Genomic DNA, 22,458 nt, shown 5'->3' with positions numbered 1-22,458 from the left:
TGATTCATGGCGGTGTGCTGATAACAACGTGCTGATCCGTTTCCTTCATCAGTTGTGTACTGACGCATGGGCGTCGTGAAGGTCCGTGAATGCACGTCATTGGAAAAGGGGGGCCCCGATCACACATCTTCTGATGAAGCTAGGTGAAGTTCCAAGCATTCGAGCTCCAAGCTTGCTGATTCTCACGCCGGTGGCCGTCGGCCTGGCAAGGAACGTGTGTATGTGTGGTTATTGAACTGGGCTATCAGTGTCATATTTCCCTGCATGTTCCTCTATTAATCTTAAGCACTTGTGGATGACACCCGAATTGCCGCAAGTCCCCCCCCCTTAACAAATACATGCATAAGACGCATAACATGATGCCCCTAATTCCATGGCTCCTACTGTGTCGTCAAAGTTAAGAATCAGATTCTACCGGTCACGAAAGTCGTATTGCCAAGCAACCTCGGCGCAACTGAAAACGCGTCATCCTTGGCAGTGCAGTAGTAGTCGTTACAGTGGAGCCCTACAGGCTCATGTGCAACGCCTTAAACGAGCTTCAACCGCACGACACTGCTGGCCTTGAGACGGCCCACAATAGTAGCATTATGATTGTCACCGTCGGAACGTATGAAATTATGGCCCAACGGACGAATACGGGAAATAAGGCTTATGGAGGCTTCACCTTGGTCGGGAGTTAGGGCTTTACCTTGACTAGATTTCCTTAAGCATTACTGTCCAACGGCTAAAAGTCAGCAGAAAAGAAAGCATCCCTCAGTCCAGCTGGCTATACGGCTTTACCTGCCGCCTCAAGGTATGGAGGTAAGGAATTTGTTGTATGCGTCTCATCCAAATCGCTTTGAGTATGCGGCTTAGCGTTTTCCTGACACATTTAGAGTCTGAAGACGGTTGCAAACTTTTGCCATGTGTGAGAGGTGGTCTTGTAATTTACCTTTTTATCGTTAGCACGTGGGCGTCACGTCTCTCTCCTGCATGCCTCGATGCGACCCATGTGGTGCTCAAAGTTTTATTCTGTATCATTCTGTTCTTGAAGAAGCAGCTTGAAGAGTAGAAACGTTGCGAAAAGTTGCGAGGCTGTATGGCGCGCCGTATCTGGACACGCTATTCCAAGCTGCCGCGAAGCTGTGTCGAACAAGCTAGGTCATCGAAACACTCTGACCCACCCACCCAGCAAATCGTCGCCTATTACGCCGGTGGAAATGAGTTGAAACGTTTATCTGATGAAGGGCCAAACGTTATTCAACAGCTACCACGGCCGGAGACAAGCCTTACTGATGCTCCACATGTGACGGCAACAGCTCAGACACGTGCCACATGATTTCGCACAAAAGCTACATCCATTCGATGCATCGCTGCAGGATCATAAGGCTGACGCGATCTACTGACGACGCAAGATGGTTCCGATAATAATACCTTATCGCTGTCGTCGCGGCACCGCTAGAGCACTAGGGCGTTGCCGCCGACTCACTAGAAAGGGTTTCCGAGCACCTTAGTTCCGCACCTGTATGTGAAAGCCCAAGCCATGCTCTGTGGCATTGTCAAGAGCTAATCTGGGTTCTCCTGAACACAAAACTTTTCACTTGAGCGCACAGATGACATTCACAACTTATTGCCCCGTAATGACGCTCGCTTTTGCAAGGACGGGCGGCGGGTCATATGTTTTTTGGGGCACGATGTATGGAAAGAGGCCCCGCAAGGGCTACACGAGGTAGACGAACGAGTGGAGTGGTTGATGAACAAGCCAATGCCAGAAGGTGTGATTTTGGAGTTCAAGGACCGATTAATGAGTGGTTGGAAGCATACGCGTTTAGATGTCCAGCCTGACGTGTATCCGTCAGACGGCAAGCAAGCAGGAATCCACATGGCGAAGTATAAGCATTGGATAGGGCTGGCGGCTGAGCAAGCGGGCAGGAAGGAGGTGCTCCCGCACATCACAATGTTTATCCCACGTTCGGCGAATCGCAAGCTTATGCAGTTTAGGCTTTGCTGTTGGGCACTGGCGGCTAACAGAGCGCGTAAGGGACGGCGTTAAATACCTAGGGAGGAGCGAGTATGCCCTTGCTGCGGCACTGATAGCCACATCGAGGATGAGAAACACATTTTGCTGGGCTGTCCGGTTTACGACGAAATCAGATCTGATATGGGCTTTCCACGCTTCGAACATATAAGGACGCTATGAAGTGGGAACCTGAACGCCTGGCAAGGATGCTGGAACGCATATGGTCTCACCGCAACTCTATCGTTCCCTTTGGTCGTTATCACTTGTCTCGTTGGAAGTGCGAGGTAGGATGGTGCTTATAGGCGATTTGGCAGCCCTTGAGCCCTCGGCTCGTACTAGGGTGGTTTGCAGGTACGGGGAACGCACCCACGACCATGTAACAACAACAACAATATGTGCATATTTGAGCGGCGGCCCCCCTGTGGTGAATATCTATCACACGGCGAAACTCTTAACCCACCAAGAAGCTCCCGCTAGCCGGACGCATCCCGACAGCCAAATTGTCGCGCATTGTACCCATGTATGCAACCGTTACCCCTTCTAGGCGCGCGCAATACCACCCAAAAGACTGGAAAAGGGGGCATCGCGACCTTGCGTGCTTAACCACAACTTCCAATGCAGGTATGGAACCAAAGGCCCATAAACCGGGAGGATTCCTGGCTAGAAACGTTACAGGCGTCTTCAATGTTGAACGATAATAGCGCCAACAGGCCCGAGGTGTCGTGCCAATGGGAGCCCCCCTCAGTGCAACCGTGCAGCTGAACGGCGTGCAAGGTCCACCGGATTGACTGTTGTAGCTGCACGTAGCTGCACAGAAAAGCCGGTTGAAATGAAACACGTTACGCCACCCTAGCTGCGCAGCTCCACATACGTACCCTTACCCCTGCACATAGCCCCGCCAACACTCACCTTGCCGCTTTCCCCATCTGCACGCCACACGGGGAACAATGCTGTTTGGCAGACTCCGCGAGATGTATCGGATGCTGCAACACATGCGTTCTGCCGGCATTTCCAGTAGCATTTCCTTAATTACTTGCTTTCCTCGTTTATTGTGCAGTTCGTGCAAAAAGTGAGAAATTAGAAACGAGAATTCCACTTTGCAGTTACATCAAGCTGTGGCAACGCCGCCGCTCTCCGCCTCCGTGGACCATTGCACACATCACACGCGGCTGGGGTAGAGCATAACGCGGACAGCGCCACCCAGGCTGATAGGAGGCAAGTTGGAAGCAAACTTTGCCTTCACAACGCCGACGTTGCCGTGCGCGCGCATAACACGGCCCCAAATGCACCGGAACTTCGTTCCTTGCTTCTCGGTCTTGGCCTTGTAGATATAGGCGATGCGCTTGCCCAGGTACCAAGCCGTCTCCTTCTTCGTGGCCACCCCGTCAATCTTAAGAAGAGCGGTATGATTCTGCTGGTTGGCCTTGGACCGCTTGTAGCCCAGAATGTGGCCCTTCACGTACAGGCGCACGTTCTCGCCGCCCATTTTGCTATCCTAACAGCAAGGTAACGAAAAAGGGCCACTGGAAGAGGAAATTTTCCGTTTGGGCGAGGCTGCTCAAGAGACTGCGACCATGTACGGCGGCGGCTGGACAATGTGTCCGGCGGCAATCCAAAGGAAATTGACAAACGTCATCTATTATACGCTTAATTTGTAGAAAGCCATGCGCATTAGCAGTCGTGTACAGGAGAAGGCCAAGTACTACTAGTCGTTGCCAAGCTTTGTATTGAGGGAAATGGATGAAAACCATACGAGGAGGGGTCCTGAAAACTTTACTAAAGGTATCACCTTTAGCTCATCAATTTTGACTACTGGCTTTCGGGCTGTGCGCGGACGCGCTTCGACGTGGAGGTGATATCGTGATAGTGCCTCATGGAACAGTTTATTGACTCCACTATAGGCTGGGAAGTTTTCATTACACGCTGAGGCGCATGGGTTTGTTCGCAGTACTCCGACTTTACGCTGCACCTCTCAGTCTATGGGGAGGGGCCTTGTCCCGTGGCACCTGTTTCTATCCATTGGCAGAGGGGACAATTCATGTATAGCGGAATTTTCACAGACGTCTGTACCAAGTACGGGGCAGTCTTACCCACATGGACCATCACCTTGACATAGAAAGACATGATGCAGCTGCATGCCATGCACTTTCGTTTTTACACTGTTGCAAAGCAAACGTGAGCCGCGTCAAGCTGTGCAGAATGTGGGCCTCGGAATGAGCGCTAGGCCGTGAAGACTATAGAGCACCATGCGGTAGCCACTGCTCGCGAGCCCAACTCGTTATTGCACTTGAGTCCCAGGCTTTCTTGTTCCAACGCGCTCCAGCTTGCCGGGCCACATCCTAAGCGACCATAGTACGAATGCACAGAACGCCGCATCGTCGGCGACATTGTCGTACGTTTCATGGCCGCCCGGCTTGACCTGTCATCGATGAGGGGGATTCAGGGGTGGTCGCAAGCGCAGATGCTGGGAACCGAATTGCGTGTATTGCTATGCCCAAATGTTCTAACGATGCCCACAATTCCCGATAACCATAAATAGCTTGGGGTTCAATCCCCAGGAGGTGCGCTAGGATAATCAAGAATGTATAATAGGCTTGAGAAAACTCAGGCTGTTAAGGCACGCACAGATCATCGTGTTGTGGCCTCTTTCGGCGCAATCGGGTGGCCAGGGGCAGAAAACGCACACCTCGGCTCAATTCCCTGATCCACAGATTCCCGCGCTTGCACGCACGCGCTTGCATATCAGCACTCACAGGCCCCTGACCCAAGCTTACTTGCATCAAACGCAGCGAGACACCGACCCCACCATCTCGCCTTGCAAGGCTCCGCAGACGTGCCATGTACTTGGCCGGATCCCAGTACGGTACATTCGTATCAAACAGCCCCACGCGCAATAGCAGTGCCGGGTACTGCACGCCGGACACAGCGCCTAGCCCGTCGTACGGCGACCAGCGTAGCACTGCACGGTACAGCGCTGGGTCGGCACGTGGATCACCCAGCTCGTACGGACCGTAAGTCGGGTCTTCGAGGAGTGACGTCATCACGTCCAGGGTGGGCACGGTCAGTACCGCGGCGCGGAAGAGGCGGGTACCCATTTCGTTGAGAGCCGCACCCGCCGCCCAGCCTCCTGTACGTCAGTCCGTCACACACGGGCAGATCATGGACCTATCCTAGGACACGGCCACGCGGCCCAGCGCCAATCTCTTTGCGCACCTCACCATCTGATTCGCGACATGTATACAGACGCAGCTTACCGCACACAGCCCGCTGCGCAACCACAGCCCACTGTACACCCCCCAAGCGTACATCTACAGTCCACTCAACCAGGCTTCCCCATACCATGCGAGCCGAAATAAGTCGTAACACTGCACTGCAATGCAATGCAATGTGGCTTGCATCACACCATGGACCTGCACTCTCGCAGCAACCACACGCCTCGCCACATCATCACAAGATGTAGGGGCGCCATTCGCGCGCATTAGACCCGCCCTCAGGCATGGAAAGAAAGGGCTCGCTTCTCCCGCCCTCAAGACATGAAAAGGGGTTATATAGTAGGAGGGAAACGCGGGAAAACTGTGTGCGAATAGTACGGGGCGCGAGGGGGAGGACAAGATCTTCAGGACAGCGCCCTTGTTATCCATGACCATGACAATGGCCGGGCCCGTTCGCAGCATCTGCAGGGCAGCTCACGGAAGCCGCTACACGCACCCGCCGACTCCGCCGCCAGGCACATCAACCCAGGTGTCGTCACGCCTGTCGCCACCAGGTGTCGCGCCGCTGCCAGAAGGTCCAGGTAGCTGTTGGCCTTGTTGGCGGCGCCGCGACCTGCGTCGTACCATGCAGGCCCCAGCAGACCGCCGCCGCGCACGTGCGCCACCGCTACTGCCACGCCACGGCGGAGAAGTGGCTGCAGCGCCGGCTGGTAGTCTAACGGCGGATCCCTGCCGTACGCGCCGTACACGCGCAGTAGAAGAGGAACCGGTGCGCCGGATGGCGACGGCAATGGCGACGACTCGCTGCTCAAGGCACGATTGGAGATTCCATCGGCAGGTGTAGTACGGCACACGGGGTGGTGGCAGTGGTGGTGAGGCGGCAGTGGGCAGGTGTTGCCAGAGCAGGATACTACGGGATTCATCGTGGCACGCAGGCGCGCGGAAGGAAGCTTATGCATATCATATGCCTGTGGCGATGATAATTCCAAATGCCGGTTTCGGAGTGCCGTACGAATTATGTGTGTGTGTGTGCATGCAGCAGCACGTGCACTATGTCGTACCCATGAATGGCGATCTCGGCATGAATGATGGATGGGCAGCAACACACGACGTTCATTCGCCCTGCGTACTCGCAGGCTAACACGTACATTACATTAATATTCCTATGAGTACGGCACTCGTTACTTGGGATACTCACGTGGACTTTTGCACGGAATAATTCTTAGCGTACCCCCATATTCGATAACCACGTGTTAAGAAAGAAGAAGTATTTCGTGTCGTACCGTTCCGTGCCGCATTTCCGCACCGCATCCTCTTGCCCGCCTGTGCCGGCCGCGGTCTTGCCCGCCTCCGAAACCATGCGACAGAGCGTAATGGGCACCTGCGCGCCGTCATGCGATGTAGCCCACAGCCGCTCTATCATGAGCCGTGGGTTTACGTCGCCGCACCGTATCTCCGTCGCCATCGTCGCCGCGACCTGCAACGCCGCCGTATTCAAATTCTTCCCACCGCCAATGTTCTCCACACTACCACAGTCCTGTACGGCGTACGGCAGCAATTCTACCGAGGTTACCCACGGCGCCGCGGCCATGTTGCTGCAGGCCAGCGTCACCTGGCCGTCATCCCCCCAAGCCAAAACACATAGCACGTGCTGCCGCGGGCCCTGTACAACAACCGTACGGCGGCGGTGCACCAGCGCTAGCGGCATCGCCGTACGCATGTACGGATCTGACTCTCCTCGCGGCGCTCCCATCTGCAGCGCCGTTGACCGCCACCCATAATAGCCGTCGCCGTCGCCGTTGACATCCTCCTCGCAGCCCGCACGAGCTGCTGCCGCCGCGTCTGCCGCCGCCGCCACCACCGCCGATTGCTTGACAGCGCTCCAGTCCAGCTGCAGCTCGTCCAGCTCGTACAGACCTCCCGGGTCACCTCTCCCGTCGACAGCCTCCCGGACGCACAGGACCCTGCCTCCCGGTCGCACTTCGACGTGCACTATCCGGAGATTCGGATTGTGCGCCAGCAGCTCCAGCAGCTTTGTCTTCTGGCGGCGCTGAGCAGCACACACCAGTGAGGGGGAGTCTCACATATCTGATTGACCAGGGGGACAAAGCCTAAGGAGGCATTTAGGCAGGAATGCAGTCAGACAAGACTGCCAGTAGTCGAGACAAGTCTCGCAGGTGAGAGCACAGCTCAGCATAAATCATAAACAGGCCCAGCCAGCCTACCAGCCAGCCAGCCAGCCAGCCAGCCAGCCAGCCAGCCAGCCAGCCAGCCAGCCAGCCAGCACTGTCGACACAACCTACCGGACCCACCCGCGGCGGCACATACGACAGGCCAAGATCGCGGTCGCATCGCTTCAAGGAATGGTGCACCGGCACCAGCGCCAGCAGCAGGCAGCCATTTGGATGGTCCAGGTCGCGGAGCCACAGCAGCAAGGCCTCGTAACCGTTACAGCTACTGCCATGACTGAGGCTGCTGCTGCCGCCGCCGTCGCAGCTACCGCCAATGCCAGGACAATCGCCGTCGTTCGAAGTCCCAGTGCCGCTGCCGCAGTAGCTGCTGCGGCCGCCACACAAGAGCCGTTTCCGGCCTGGGACACCCGCATGGTCTTCGGCGGCGCCGCTGGCGCCGCCATCGCCTCGGTCGTTAGCTTCGTACCCTCCCGCCAGAGTGACGGCATCAGGCGCAAGGCCCAGATATATGACGCTGTACTGCCGGCCCGGCCGCTGTGGCAGGAGAGGCACCCCGTCGTCATGTGCGTGGTTTTCAAGCCGCCGCGCGGCCGTCACCTCCGTCAACCCCTCACCATCATCCGCCGCCGCCACTGCTGTCGTACCTGGCTCGGTGCCACCCCGTGTTGCGCCATTCATCGATTGATCCGCGGCGGCAGCTTGCATGGCGGCTGCCGCCGCCCTCGCCGCCACCGCCACCCCCTCCGGTTCAGTAACGCCACCTGTGCCGTCGCCGCCGCCGCCGCCGTCGCCGTCGCCGTCGCCGTCGCCGTCGCTGCTCCCGTCACCCCGGATCGGCAGACCCGCTCCTGACTGACCGATGGGTCCTTCCATTTCTCCTGGCACTGGTGCGTCTGCGCCCGCGCTACACACGCCCAGCAGCCGTACCTCCAGCGGCACACCCGTATTCCCCAGCGTCTCGCCGTACAAGCAGGTGCCGTATTGGACGAGTTGGATGGGTTGGCCGTGGGGTTCCCGAAAGACCAGCCGAGGCGACGCCTTGGCGGCGGCTGCCTCAGAACGCCGCCGCCGCTGCTGCTGCTGCTGCTGCTGCGGCGGCGGCGGCGGCTGCTTGACGTCCAGGCACCATAGCTCCCGTTGCGCAGCGCGAGTGAAGTAGACGCGGCCTCCTCCGCCGCCGCCGCCTCCGGCTCCGCTTCCGCCGCCATCGCCGTTCCTTCCATCAACGTTGCCCAGTGAGACCCACCCCACGTCGCCGCTGACACCTACAACAGGCTCCAGCAGCGTCCTGCCTGTGTCGGCGTGTACGACATGCAGGACGAAACGGTTTGGCAGCCGCTGGCCAGGCGGCACTGGCTGGGTGGTTTCGGAGAACGCGGCCAGGTCGAACGTAGGGCTGGGCGCGAAGGAGTGTAGAATGTAGTTGGCTGCTCCGCTGCCGCAGGCAGCAATGCGCTGATGCTCGTCAAGTACACAACAAGCAGCGCCCGCTGTGGCGGCGGCCCCGAGGGTGGGACACCGGTTTTGCCCATCAGCTACGGCGCGTGTGAACTCGCACCGTGGCGGTGGATCCGGATCTGGATCTGGAAACTGTACGGGACGGGGAATCCGGAGGTGGCGGAAACGAGCTGCATCGCCACAAGTTACAGGCTCACGAAGATATTCGAAATTCCCAAAGTGCCGTGTTGAGTTACTTCTGGGTGTGTGTGAGGGTTGTTGAGCGGCCATCATTAGGGCTTGGCGCCACACCAGCTCGGCCACCTCCTGTTCGAGCTCCTTTCGTAATGACGATAGGTGACGTAGTTGTAGCTTGCTGTATTCATTTTCCTGCTGCAGGTAGCGCAGCACCGCTGGGTTCCGATGTCCTGCCTCAAGCCAGCGGAAGTGATCCAGCCGCGGCTGCTGCTCACCATGCAGCTGCAGCACATGTGGCTGTGGTGATGGTTGAGGGTTGGGCACTGGGATATGTGGCCGCTGCGAAGCTTGTCCCGTGCGATTTGCGTTTATTGCCCAGGAGTGCAAAGCGCTGGGCTTCCGCGTGCATGGTATTTCGCGTTGCATGCTTTCACATGGATTCCCTAAAAGCTCATAACGGGAAAATGGCATGTCTGAAATCCCAGCTTGCAGTATCGGAGAGAACATCCGTTGTAGTATGATTAATGCAGGACAACGACTCGCCAAGTCGCCAACTCGCAATTGCATGCCCACATGCAACAGCAAGTAATGTCGCAAATCTTTGTTCCAACCTGAACGATGTTCCCCATAGCTTACAGGTGCTTCGCGCTGCAAACGGACCGCATTATGTCGGGGCAAGGTTGTCTTTCCCATGTCAAGCACTGTTTTGACCTTAATTGCGCTCGCGCACAGTTATGGCGATCGTTTACATCGGCACTAACGTCCTCCTCAAGCCGGTGGGCAATTCTTGCTTCGCGAGGTGTGCTGCAAGCAGAGGGTTCGCAAGTGCTGGAGTTTTTACAGGTAAAATACTCGGAACCTGTTTTATCTGGAACGGGAGCTAGCAATGCCAGTCGATTGAGTGAGTGCCAGTCGATAGTAACTATTGTGGGTTTGCGCAGGGCATCGTATCCAACGATGTGCGGCCGCTCTTGGGCGCAGGTGTGTGCAAATGTTTGCCTGCGAGACGGAAGGGGAGAAGGGAAGGTTAACCAAGGCTTTTCGCTGGCTGTATCCTTGGAAGAGGAGAAGGGAAGTCTTTGTCGTCATTCACAGCCCAGTGCTTCTGTACCCGTTCAAAGTTGAAAAGGGTGCCCGGATTCGAACTGGTGACTGGCCAGTTGGGTTGAGTGGTCAGAATTAGCGCAGAATGGTGCGGGTTCGGAGGTGCAGGGTCAGTCGGGTATGGGGAAAAGGAAAACCCGCACGGAGGTATAGCCAAAGTTCTCAAGCCTTTACCCTGAAGCACGCGAGGCTGGAGTCATAGAGCCGCATTATAAACGACATAAGCGGCATTTACCAGGATTATCGCCATCTGCAGCTTTATCATTAGCAGCAGCAGTATTGTTCCTTATAGTCGAACGACTGCCAGACCTTTGCGATTTCCGGACTTGCATTCATCTCTCTCTCTCTCTCTCACTCACTGAAGTGGAAACTCCAATTCCCCCCTCTCGTCGCCTCTCCGTTTCCGGCCAAAGGCCCCCAGCAGCCGCCCACCTACGCCACCATCCTCACACCCAAGGGCAAGTTCCTGCACGATGTCTTCCTCTATCCGCATCCAGGTGTGTGACTGCCAGCAGGCCGAGCAAAACAAACCAAATTTTTTCCAGGAAATTTTTTGTTGTACTTGTATAATTAATATTAAAACTTTAAAGCTAGCTAGGGCCGGCAATTCGATATCGATCTCGTCAGGAAATTTGAGTTAAAATACCTTAACCGCGTTTCCTATGCGGTTGCATGGCTTGCTGGGGGTATTTTGTACCCCAAAAACGTAGACAGCCGGGCGGTCGCCCGTCCTGATTGAGAAAACACCACGCCAAAAACTAAGGAAGTAAGTGTGCATTTTTAATTTTTTTTGTGGTTCCCTTTTTTTGTGGTTCCCTGATCGTTTATTTCATTTTGTTTTGTTTATCGACTGAAAAGGCAGTAAAAGGTTTACGCGTAAATCAAATGCAGAGAAGTTTAAGAAATCCGCTGCTCTTTGTCACGTGTGTGTGCCTGTGTGTGTGCAGATGCGTTCAGGTGGTTAAACGGGGCTTGGGAATTCCCTGCAGCAATTGCTCCATAGCTCGCCTGGGGCCCCCACCTGCTTTATCTCAAGCGACCTGTAGCATCATCCACGGCCCGATCGGTCCCAGCTGATCCTTCGCCGGTTGGATAGGTCCGGCCGCCTGCTCACTCCTCCCCACCCCCGCTAACCCCCGGCCACATTCCCAGAGCTTGAAGGCGCCGTGCTGATGGATGTGGACAGGGAGGGTCTGAATGCGGCGTTACAGCTGCTCAACCGGTAGGATGGGGGGAAGGGAGGGGCAGAAGGGGGAGGTAAGGATGAGGGGGAAAGTATTTGTCTGTGTGTATGTCCGTACCTATCCGTTCTGTCCTTCACACGAACGGAAGCCACCGTCGCGTGCGTGACGGATTTTAACTTAGGGCTGAGAACCGGACCAGTGACAGAGAGAGGAAAGCGCGGACTAACTGAAACTGCACCATTCAATTCAGCGTGGGGTTATAACCGCGTCCGCTCTACCTTTCGGCACGGTTTTAATCTTCCCTTCCCCCCCCTTGCCCCGCATTCCCCTGCCGGCCCCCAGGTACAAGCTCCGTCGGCCCATCAACTTCCGGGATGTGTCCTCAGAGTACTGCGTGGCGGCAGCATGGGGAAGCAACTCGCCGCCGCCGGGTAATTCCCGACACCGCCGCTATGACTGCCATGATTCCGTACACCCCGCATTGTGCCCGTGCATGCTTGTCGTTTTCAAATGCCGAACCGAGTATCCGCACCGCTCAGGCGCAAAATCTCATCTCCGGCCCTTGGCCAGCTTCAGACCACCTGGAAATAACACGGCACGACATCAGGGGCTGATAACCCACGGCTGCCGTACCGTACGGATCTTGATTAGGACCCCAACTCCTCCCTGACATCCATAAGCGCCGCCAGTTAAGGAAATAATCGCTCAACACACACACACACACTCTCTTATACTCTCTCACACGATCACCGGGGGGGAGTTGGTGCACTATATTACTTACGTTTTCCGTCACTGATCTGTCTGTCGTACTGGCGATGTATAACCCCCCGGGAATCCGGGACCTCTCCTGCCTCTGCCCTGTCGTCTCCTAAGCTCCGTCCGCCGCCTCTCACCCCGCCGCCTCACCCGCCCCACCATTCATTCCCCTTCGCACCTCGCTGTCGCCTCCCCCGCACCGTGTTGCCCGCACCGGACCACTTCAATGGCCATCAATGCCTAAACGCCCCCACCAAACGACCCCACCAAACGACCCGACCATGATCTGACCCCGGATCTGTGGCCGTGGATAGGCCCCTGGTGGCGGCCTGACCCCAGACTACCAGAGCTAGGGTTCAGGGGCCTTATGCGTGTGCCAGCTGAGGAGCTGAGGGGCGAGCAGGTGACGGCGACGGCGACGGCGGCGACAACAGCGACTTCAGAAGCGGCGGTGGGCAGTGAAGGTGTGTGTGCTTGTGTGCGCCAGGATTGGGATGCAGCGCCGTTGTGGGCCGCTGCTTAGCCCGAGAGATAACGAGAGTGATGGGGAAAGAGAAGATGGGGGGAGGAGAAGGGGGGAGAGAGGGATGGGCTCAACGTAGGATATCGCGCGCGCGTGTGTGTGTGTGTGTGAATAAAAGGGGAGGTGCGAGTGTCAGGCTCTCTAATTCTTTTCGAGCAAACGAAAAGCCTTTTTGACAATTAGCTTTCCACATTGGGAAAGCGATGTTAAAGACACAGCAAAGCGCCACGGAGGCCCCCCCCTTGGGTCCTATTATTGCTGTCACCATTCTCTGGTGTATGAGTGTCGGTCACTTTCCAACAAGTGATGATATAATTTCTTGCTCTAGCAACGTTAAAATCAACACGCCTGTTAGATTCACATGTAAATCTCATATCCAATAGTTTTGTTTAATTATACCAATCATGTGCGTGAAAGCATGAAACAGCCTATTATTGTCGTCATTGTCGCCCGCATGTGGGCCCCCCCCATCCTCCTCTCTCAGCTTCTCTCTTAACTTCTCCTCTCCCTTTCCCCTCCCCCTCCCCCCCTCCCCTCACGGTAGCGGGCGCCACCTCAGGCACCACCACTACCACCACCACTACCACCGCCACGACCACCGCCACTACCAGGGTCAGTGAAGAGGAGTACCGGCTGCTGCGCTACCAACTAGGGGTCGCGGAGGGCGAGAAGGAGATACCCTCAGGTCAGTGGTGGCGGCGGCGGCGAAGGATGAAGAGGTCCAGGCTGTCGTACATCCGTACATTCTGGCCGTAGTTGCATGTTGATGTCGACTTCCGAATCGACTTCGCGACGGCCACCACCCAATCGGCCCCATGCAGCAGAAGCCCCCTTTTTCCTGATAGCGCTGGGCCCGGGCTCTCTTCCTCCTCGCTCGCGCGCCGCGCACAGTGTGGACGTCATGTTGCATATGAACACCAACTCGATCCAAATCATTCTCGGAGTCTCGGAGTGCGGGGAGCCTACGTGTGCGTATATTCCCCCCCTCCGCACGCACACACACACACACACACACACACACACACACACACACACACACACACGCGGGCGCACGAGCCCCTTGCGACTCCTCGGGCATCGCCCTCCTTTCCCGTTTTCGCCGTTGTTGAGTTCTTTTGGGATGTCGTCTGGTAGCGGTGCGGATGAGGCACCTCAGGCCCCCTGGAGCGGCAGCGCTACCGGCGCCTTCCTGGCACCTCACCCCCACCCCCACCCCGTGTCGGGAAGCCCGTTGGGGACCAGCTTGTAGAGGTCGGCCCTGTTCTGCAGCAGCAACAGCAGCAGTAGCAGCAACATATGCAGTAGCAATAGCAGCAACATAAGTAGTAGCAGTAGCAGCAACATATGCAGCAACATTAGCAGTAGCAGTAGCAATAACAGTAGCAGTAGCAGTAGCAATAGCAATAGCAGCAGCAGCAACACTACTGGCACTGCCACCCCACACGTGCATATGCACACCGCGCAAACCACGCATGCACCTCAACAATTTGCCTGCCCCGCCCCGTCCCGTACACAACAATACATCATACGCATCTCCCGCCGTCCCATAACGCCATCCCATAACGCCATCTCATAACGCCATCTCATAACGCAGGCCAGGTGGCCCCCCTGGACTTCAACATGGATCAGCTTAGCGGTGTGAGCTACACCAAGGGCTGCTACGTGGGCCAGGAGAGGAACTCATTCACTCACTACCGAGGGGTGGTACGGCGGTACGTACGGAGCGGGGATGGGAGAGGAGGGGAAAGTGGGGTGAGGGAAGGGGAGGGGAAAGTGGGGGGGAAGGGGTATTATTAGGTGGATAGGTGGGACGGGGGTAGGGAAGGGAAATGACTACGGTTGCTTTTCCGATCATTTGCCTTCACCTCCTCTCCCGCGTGCTCATAACGTGTGTACATTTGTACATTTACTGACCCCCTCCCCACTTGGCCGCCACCTCCACCTCCACCCAGACGGCTCATGCCAGTGCGGCTGGAGGCTCCGAGACTTGGGGATGCGGTGTTGGAGGCGGGTGGGAGTCCGGGTACGTGGAACGCTGGGATGTGGATGTGGATGTGGATGTGGATGAACATGAAGACGGGGTGTGGGCGGAGGGAGGGCTGCGCCACGAGGAGGGTTCCACTACGGAGCCAACGGAGTGACGAGTGCGTGTATTTCTCCGTCATTTTGACGGCGACGATGACGATGGGAGGGAGGGGTAAAGACGAACCACGAGCGAGTGATGCTCGCTGACTGAGCAAGGGAGGGGACGGGACGGGAAGGGAGGGGAGTGGGGGGGGAGGTCCTCTCCGTGGGGGCTTCGAGCGGTGCTGGGATGGCCCCGACCGACCCAAAACAGCAGCAGCCCTAGCCGAGGCCAGTTGAATGGGGTCGCCGACCTGTCTGACAGCCGTACAATTCCTCAGCCCTACAACCCCACAGACTGAACACAATCCTCCTTCAGGCGATATAACTAACCCTCTTTAACCAATTAAACCGGGCTAACTGAACCCAACTAACTCGTAGTGAGTTTCTATTTGAGTACCATTACTGAGCAAGCTGTGTGCCAAGGGATATATATGCCACGCGCTTCTGGAACTGTACTGCAGGTCTGTCTTTGTCGGCATCGGAGTCGACATCGTCGTCGACATCGTCATCGTCGTCGGCCGCGACGGCGGCTCTTCCTTTTGGAGCGGGAGCTGACGTGTTGGATGCAGCTAGCGGCCGCAGCGTAGGGCAGCTCCGTGGTGTGGTGGTGGCGCCGGGGTGTGTGAGGGGGGGGCCAGGGTTATCGGCGTGGGGTATTGCCTATCTCAGACTCGAGGCCGCACTTCCGGCGGTGGAGGGCAAGTCGGAGCTGATAATGGCCGCCTCGTCGTCCTCGATGGAGACGCAAGCAGCAGGGAGCTTGGGGTTCACGGAGGCGACGAGCGGGCGGGAAGGCCTCGCGGTGGCGGCTAAGGGGGAAGGAATGCCAGGGGCTGGGGGGGAAAAAGGAGGCGGAGTTAAGGGGGCCCAGGGAGACGTGGGGGCTGGGGTAGCTGTGTGGCGTGTGATCCCGGTGACGCCCGCTTGGTGGCCGGCGGTGTGGGGTCGAGAGGAGAAGACGGCGAGGGCGCTGGAGAGGGCGATGGTTTGATCGTGTAGTCAGGCTACGTTTTTTTGGGTTTGTAGGGCGAGCACAGGAAGTTGGGCTGTTGGATTATTTTGGATTAGGGTGCTATCGACTAGTGCGTCGAGCAGTCCCAGTCGGGGTGAAAGCTGTAGTTACACCATCTTGTACGGTATGTAAGGCAACGGATTTGACCTTATGCAGTAATGTGAGCAATAAATCTGGGGAGAAAGTCCAGGTGATGACATTTAGCTTGGTGAAAGTTGAAAGCACTATTTGCTGTACGGACTTTTGAAAGTTTCCCAACTGCAGCCTTGGCCATAATGTCAGGGCTGCAACAAGCGAAAGCCAGGCTTGGAACGATGAGGCGTTTATGAGGTGAAGTAATTTGAAACAAAAATCTTAGTTATGGATATGATACATCCCTAGCCTTTTGACGATAATTGCTGCGAGCGTCGTGCGTCATTTATGCCAACAGGCAGCCTGATTAATGGATATGCAGTCAACTAAGCCACATACCTCCTTAATTTGTATATTACAAATCCTTTAGGCTTCAGGGCTTGGTGTCTATTTTTAGTTACGTGTTATTCAAGTAGCGCGTATTGACGTCCGAAGTGAACTCGTTAGGCTCGCCATGGCTGCTTATTGGAGCAGTCATGGCGGGGCATTCCGTCTGTTGCTGGTCATGTTGCTGGTCATGAGCGCTGGGGCACTCACCTTGCGGCCTAGACAAACAAAACGAAGGGGCCATACTCTAGACGATGCTCTCATTTCGGACATTACCGCAGCGGACGTTGAACACAACGACGCTGTGCGTTTTGTCATGGACGGCATTGCGCACATGAAGCAAGTGGGCATCAAGCTCTCTGACGAATGTGAGACGCGGTATGGATACACGTTCATCACCGATCAGAAGCATCACCACTTTCGTTTGTGCAAGTCCGAAGCGACGCTTGGTAGCGATGGGAAGCTCACGGGGGTATCGCGATCTTCATCCTCGCTCGCCGTGTTTCGCGAGCGCCTACTAAAAAAACAACAGGCGTGGAGGAAGCGGCAGCAGCTGTTGAAAGCGCTGAACAAGACCGGAAGTGAAATCGACGCAGCTGCTACTGCGGGGTCTGCCGCTGGGGCTGGGGCTGGAAAGCGCCGGACGCTAATGCAGCAGCACTCCAGCAGCACCCTTGGTCTTGCCTCTACCGTCGCTGTCACTGCCAAGGCGCGCTACGTCGTGTCTCGCAAACATCTTGAAGACCAAATGGCTGGTGCCATAGATGGCCGCCCGAACGGACGAGCAACTGACTGCTTGTCGGGCCAGCACTCCGCTTCCAGTCATGTCCTTGATCCCAAACCTTGCAGTGCCAGCCGCTGTAGCAGCCAAATCAGTTGCAGTAGCAGTAGTGCACACGCCATGGCCCGGCGACACCTCCAAGCCACGGAGAATGGCAACAGCAGTAGCAGCCTGATGTACAAAATCCTAAAGTACGTCAACACGAAGAAATCTGACGATGCCGGCGACACGTCCGACGTGTACAACGATGCCGGCGACGACGATAATGATGATAACAGCGGCGAAGGCGAAGGCAACGAGGATGCCAAGGCCGTCGGCGGCGGTGCAACAGCCGCCGCCGCCGCCGCTGCAAAGAAGGCTGCCTGGCTAGCCAAGCGCCGCGCCGCTTTCCTCGCCGCCTTCGAGCCCGACGTCGAGGTCCCCGCGCTTACGGCCGTCAATAGCAGCTTCAAGTCCTCCGTGAGCTGTTATCTGCAACCCTCCATGCCTCGCGATGTGGGTTACAAGGACGCACAGCTCATGTGCGTGGGACGCAACGTTGTCCTGGATACATGCGGCTTCTACGACGGCCAAAACGAAGGCTTCGAAGTGCGCTTCCCGAAACCAAAGGTCAGCCGTGGTTAGGGTTGGGTGGAAATGGGGGCGGCAGAGTGGGGTTTTGTGATAAGGCGTGGGTGAGTGTGGTGTGTTTTGAGTGGGTGGCAGGGGGTTGGTGTGGCGGGGGGAGGGTGGGAGGGGGGCAGGTGGGGGAGAAGAGGCCAATCCCTGGCTCTTCCCCCGCAGCCGACGCCTTTCCCTCCCTCGTCCCGATTCCATTCATATCTGCATTCCCGACCCTCTCCGCCAGGCCCCCCCCGCCCCTATTTAGTGATTCGTCGCCAAGATATTTCCCCGACCGCCAGCCTCAACCCCAACTCCTCCGCCCAAATCCCCAACCCGCGGCACACTGGGTTTGCCAGGTAGGAGCTGTGAAGCTGGGTTGCACCGTTCAGTCATCTCTGCTGGCGGAACGCAATCTGACCAAGGGCTACAAGAACCGCGTGTGGTGGTGGAACGCGCAGGTAGTACGGGGCGAGGAGGGGGGTGGGCAGGGGGCAGGTAGGGGGAATTGGGCAGGTAGGGAGGTACGCCTGGTAGGGACTTTTAGGAGCGGTTGGATGGGGGCCGGCGGCGGCGCCGCCGCCATCCATCCGCGGATGACTGAAGACGCAAGGGTATGCGATAACAATAAGATTCGCCCAGGGGTTTGTATTACATCACATCGCCTTGCATTGCATCGCGACTGACGCTGTTCTGTCAGTATGTATGTCGTTTCCACCCCAACCGCCCTCGATTGTCGCCACCGGTGGCGCCGCCTGGCTGCGCATCCGGCATCCCACAGGACAATGCGTACGACTCTGTACGGCAGCATTGTGCATCGGGCAGTGGACATGTGGTTGAGCACCCCGTCGCATTCGTGCTCCGAGACCGATACACACACACGCTACACGAGCTGGAAGTTCTGGCCACCATCTTTACTAGCCTGGCTGTTGCCAATTTGACAGAGGTCAGTCGTACGATGCCGTAATAGAGTGCCGGAGATGTAGAAGTGCTGGGGGGGGCTGGGCACGGGAAACTGGATTTGTACGAGAGATCTGGACGACTGGGGTTAGTCCGTACGTGCCGTGCCGTGAGGGTTTAAGAGGGAGGGGGGTGAGGGATGTGGAGGAGGAGGGGGAGGGTTTTTATATCTCGAACCTGGTAGCGGCTGGTAGGTAGGTAGGAAGGGAGCCTGCGGATACGGGAGGCCAATGCAGCACTCGCTCACCACCCCCTGACTAGTTGCCATTATTTTGGCGCCCAGTGGGGACGGCATCGTCCTCTCCCGCCCGCAGTAGCTCCACGCGCCGGAGCTCGGCTCGCCTCCCAGAACTCTGAAACGTAGAAACGTAGCCGCAGCTGGGTGGAAAGCCTCGGCCATAACAGTACGTTCCTCGCTCCCCTGAAGCCAAGGTCCCGGCAATTGTAGCGCTCAATAACATAAAATATTTTACTTCCCGTCCTATGCATACCACTTAACTGCCCTACCAGCCAAACTGGCCATCCGCAACGATGAGATCCGGAGGACCCCGCAGGTTTCCATATCCTGTGCCGTGTGTTCGAAACCCGCCAAACCTCATGACATCTGCCACCGCAGGCCCGTACTGATTATGCTCCTCCTTAATTGCTAATCTTCTGATACTCCCCTTAATATATTAATTAACTGCGCCGCGTCGGAATTGAACTGGATGTAATTTCGCAGATTCGCAATCAGGGAGTCCAGATCGTCATTGCTGACCAGATGCCCCACGCTTCCTACCGAGCCACCTACGCGGCCATCTCCTACCCGTACCGCCTTCGCCACCTTGCCGAGGCGCCCTACCCGCCAAATACCTGCTTCCGCACGGCGTTGTTTATCAATGCCTTCACAAACTCCATTGCCTTCAACCCCAATCCCAACACGTCGCGCTGCTTCTCGCCAATCATGGTTGGAGTGCACAGGTGAATGGCGGCCGTCCCGAGACTCTCCCCAGCTGTTTAGCCTGTGTGTCGTACGTACGGCAAGCGCCGTGTTTTTGAAGGAATACCTATGTAGCTGCTGTCCTCCCTGCGCCAGGTGGCTCCGGAACCTTCACAAGGAGCTGGATCCCGCCTACTTGTCCCGTGTGCATCATCACGCCTCCGAAACCGGTGGCATCGTACGGCGCGCTGTGGTTTGGACGAGCCGCCGTAACCTGGAGGCACTTCGCCTGACTAGCGGCGCGGGCATGACGGAGTGGCAGTCGGCTCGGATGGTGCCCAATGAGAATGAGGTGGTGACGGCGCTGCAGGTGGGCTATTCATGGGTTGACGGAGGTTGGTGAGAGCGAGAGTGTGAACAAGTGAGAATGTGAGAATGCGAGAACGAGAATGCGAGTGAGAACGGAAATGTGAGTGAGGATGTGAATGAGAATGGGAGTGTGAGAGAGAATGTGAGAGAATGTGTGTGTGAGAAAGAGAGAAAAATAGTGAGAATGTGAGAATGAGAATGTGAGAGAGAGGCGCGGGTGATTGCTCCTTCCCTGTTCACTTCTCCTACTCGGCCTCTAGTTCGTCTCCTTCCTTTCTCCCGTTTCCCCGGGCAGTCGTGTAGGATATTGTAATTGCTCCTGGGGCTCCTATGGCAGTCGGTGCTTTGGGCGTCATTCGGCAAAGTTGACCACCTATATTATCACGTATAACTTAAAATACACGTATGTAAACACACATACGTATCCCCCTTTCCCCCTTCCCCCTCTTCTCTCTGCCGTTGCCTCAGTCGGCCATATTGCGGTGGAACTCCCGCTCCTGCCTGCTGGCGCGCTATTACGGGGGAGACGAGGGTATGGCGGGATGCCGGAACTCCAATGTGCAGTTCGACTTGGTTTTCGGGGAGTTCAGCGACTGGCCGTACTACCCGGACCAGCTCTTGACAATATACAGGTAAAGGAGGGTAAGGCAGGACAAGAGTGAATGCCATTGTAGCAGTTGGGGTGGTTGGCAGTTGGTGGTTGGTGTACAATCTTTATCCAACTTTTCCTTCATGTCGCAGGACCGGCGTCCTGATCGGTGTCCATGGCGCCGCGCTCACGTTCATCACCTCATTGACTGCTGGAGAATCTGCACTGTTAGAGCTGGCGGGGTTGGGGTGGGAGGAGGCACAGACTGGCAACATGCTCAACCTCTTCCCCTCCCTGGCGCACAACGTGGGCGCGTACTACGAGCAGGTGTGTATGTGTGTATGCGTGTGTGTCGTGGGGAGTGTTGTGTGAATGAAGGAATGAATATGTTTGGACGGTTACAGTGGGGAAGTGTACTTCCAAACACCGTGGAGTGTGTTTGGTATGTGATGGGAGTGTGGTGCAAAGCGTGTTGGGAGTGTGGTGCAAAGTCCGAGAGGCCCGGTAGCATTTGCCGGGCCCTGCTGGCAAAACACATTTTCCACAACGCTATCGTTGCGCCTGCCTCTTTTTCGTTCCTTCCTCCCTCCCACATCTCCTTTCTACCGGGGATTGACTCCAGGTGCGCTACCAGGGTCCAGATATCGACGTGAGGATTGCGACAGACGCATTGGAAAGGTACGACTCTCCTTGCGCTCGCTTCTACCTCTCCGAGCTGCCGTCGTCTCCTATATATCTCTCCCTGGCCCTCCTCTGTTTCCTTCTTTCCAAAGGCGCTTCTCCACTTCCTCGCTTTTGTACAGATTGCTTTTGCACATCTCGACCTCTGCTGAACTGCACTCCGTTGTAATACGGTCCTGCTACTGCTACTGCAACTGCTGTTCTTCTTTGTCGCTCTTTCCCTCGCACCCTAAGGGCCATGGACGCGGTCTCAAGCCGCATCATGGCAAAGAAGATGAACCTTGAGTTGGTTCCGGAGCAGCAGCCCCACTTCAACGACCAGTACAATTTTGACATCATGTTCCCGCAAGTGAGGAAGAAGCGGGGAGGGGTTTCTGGGGCTGCGAAGTGGGTTGGGATTGAGGTGGTTCGGGTCGTGTGGTGCTGATGCGATGGCATCGGTGGGTAGGCGGTTCCACAAGGAAACGGCGCTTCCTAAGGAATAACGGTTTCAGTTGCTGATTAGGCAAGAACGGAAAACACACTCCACTCCATCCGGGCGAAGGGTGGTGAGGGGGGGAGCTTGTAGACCAATGGGAAGAGGAGGAAGATGGCGGGTTCAGGATGAAGGATGGGGTGACGGAAGGGCCACAGGGTGGGTTGTTGGACCAGTGGCGACCAGTGACGGCGAGAAGGGTGTCGTCAGGTGCGATAGACTGTATAGGTTGTGGATTGCGTGTCCCGAATGGGGGATTGGTGATGTTTTAGCGGCTGATGCTGTCGAGGCTGCAAAATCAGGTCATCCGGGTATAGTGGGTCAAGCGGGGTGAAGCGGCCTGGGTTGGGTTGGGCCGTGGGTTTCCTGGGGTCTCTGTACGTGTAGGGGTGTGTGGGGGTGTGTGGGGTGTGTGGGGGTGTGTGGGGTTGGATGTTGAGTTCGGGGGGGGGCGCCGCCCGCTCCCCTTTCACGGTGTTTGCTGCCAAACTCTCTTTTTCCTTTATCAAGTTTCGAAGTTGTTTTTCCAGTTGGAAGTATTCGGGTTTTTTCGGGAATGTAGTCTTTTCTTTTCCTGATCTTGAATCTATTCCTAAAGATTCGTTTGTGCAATTTCCAACTCTGCTTTAGCTGATCCATTGTCTCTAGCATGTGATTTCCCTCTCCCTAAGACCCCCAAACATTGAACGCCGCATTTTTGTATCCTTTTTCTCTTTCCGCAGGCATGCCCAACTTCTGTGGTCAACAAGACACGCCGCTACGTCACGAGCCACCCAATTCAAATGACCCTGAACGATAGCAGCAACGCTCACACCAGTGGCAGTGTTGTCGGCGGGTGATAGCAGCACTTGCGGACAGTGGCAGTGGCAGGAGGGTGGTTA

At 56.5% G+C, this 22,458-nt stretch overlaps 4 protein-coding genes across 4 annotated transcripts; 2 read left to right on the top strand and 2 right to left on the bottom strand.

Moving 5' to 3' along the window:
* Positions 1-3,086: 3,086 nt before the first annotated feature.
* rpl35A (component of cytosolic 80S ribosome and 60S large subunit) lies at positions 3,087-3,524 on the bottom strand. The gene has a single exon (XM_002947305.1). The coding sequence runs from the start codon at positions 3,483-3,485 to the stop codon at positions 3,159-3,161; it is 327 nt and encodes a 108-aa protein (XP_002947351.1). The 5' UTR covers positions 3,486-3,524; the 3' UTR covers positions 3,087-3,158.
* A 762-nt stretch (positions 3,525-4,286) lies between these two features.
* VOLCADRAFT_116405 (uncharacterized protein) lies at positions 4,287-9,316 on the bottom strand (the record flags this gene model as incomplete). The annotated part of the gene is made up of 7 exons (XM_002947304.1): positions 4,287-4,418; positions 4,753-5,126; positions 5,708-5,940; positions 6,495-7,261; positions 7,524-8,993; positions 9,153-9,233; positions 9,314-9,316. Coding segments are annotated over 7 exons (3,060 nt in total), but the record flags the coding sequence as incomplete, so codon positions are not given.
* On the top strand, positions 9,087-15,723 carry VOLCADRAFT_103444 (uncharacterized protein; the record flags this gene model as incomplete). The annotated part of the gene is made up of 10 exons (XM_002947437.1): positions 9,087-9,881; positions 9,980-10,019; positions 10,556-10,639; positions 11,295-11,364; positions 11,669-11,757; positions 13,150-13,290; positions 13,427-13,573; positions 14,200-14,317; positions 14,558-14,628; positions 15,194-15,723. The coding sequence occupies exons 1-10, from the start codon at positions 9,657-9,659 to the stop codon at positions 15,721-15,723; spliced, it is 1,515 nt and encodes a 504-aa protein (XP_002947483.1). The 5' UTR covers positions 9,087-9,656.
* A 607-nt stretch (positions 15,724-16,330) lies between these two features.
* Positions 16,331-22,416, top strand: VOLCADRAFT_87643 (uncharacterized protein; the record flags this gene model as incomplete). The annotated part of the gene is made up of 10 exons (XM_002947436.1): positions 16,331-17,593; positions 17,944-18,045; positions 18,366-18,530; positions 19,266-19,504; positions 19,620-19,833; positions 20,301-20,464; positions 20,574-20,748; positions 21,044-21,099; positions 21,337-21,451; positions 22,300-22,416. The coding sequence occupies 10 exons, from the start codon at positions 16,331-16,333 to the stop codon at positions 22,414-22,416; spliced, it is 2,610 nt and encodes an 869-aa protein (XP_002947482.1).
* Between the last annotated feature and the right edge of the window lie 42 nt (positions 22,417-22,458).

This window comes from Volvox carteri, assembly GCF_000143455.1.
Source record: "Volvox carteri f. nagariensis unplaced genomic scaffold VOLCAscaffold_6, whole genome shotgun sequence".
Classification (NCBI taxonomy): domain Eukaryota; kingdom Viridiplantae; phylum Chlorophyta; class Chlorophyceae; order Chlamydomonadales; family Volvocaceae; genus Volvox; species Volvox carteri.
Note: the sequence above shows the minus strand (reverse complement) of the source record. Positions and strands in the feature narration are given on the sequence as shown.

What these genes read in the sequence shown, in the direction of transcription:
- rpl35A (XM_002947305.1), bottom strand. Translation starts at nt 3,485, where the DNA reads ATGGGCGGCGAGAACGTGCGCCTGTACGTGAAGGGCCACATTCTGGGC.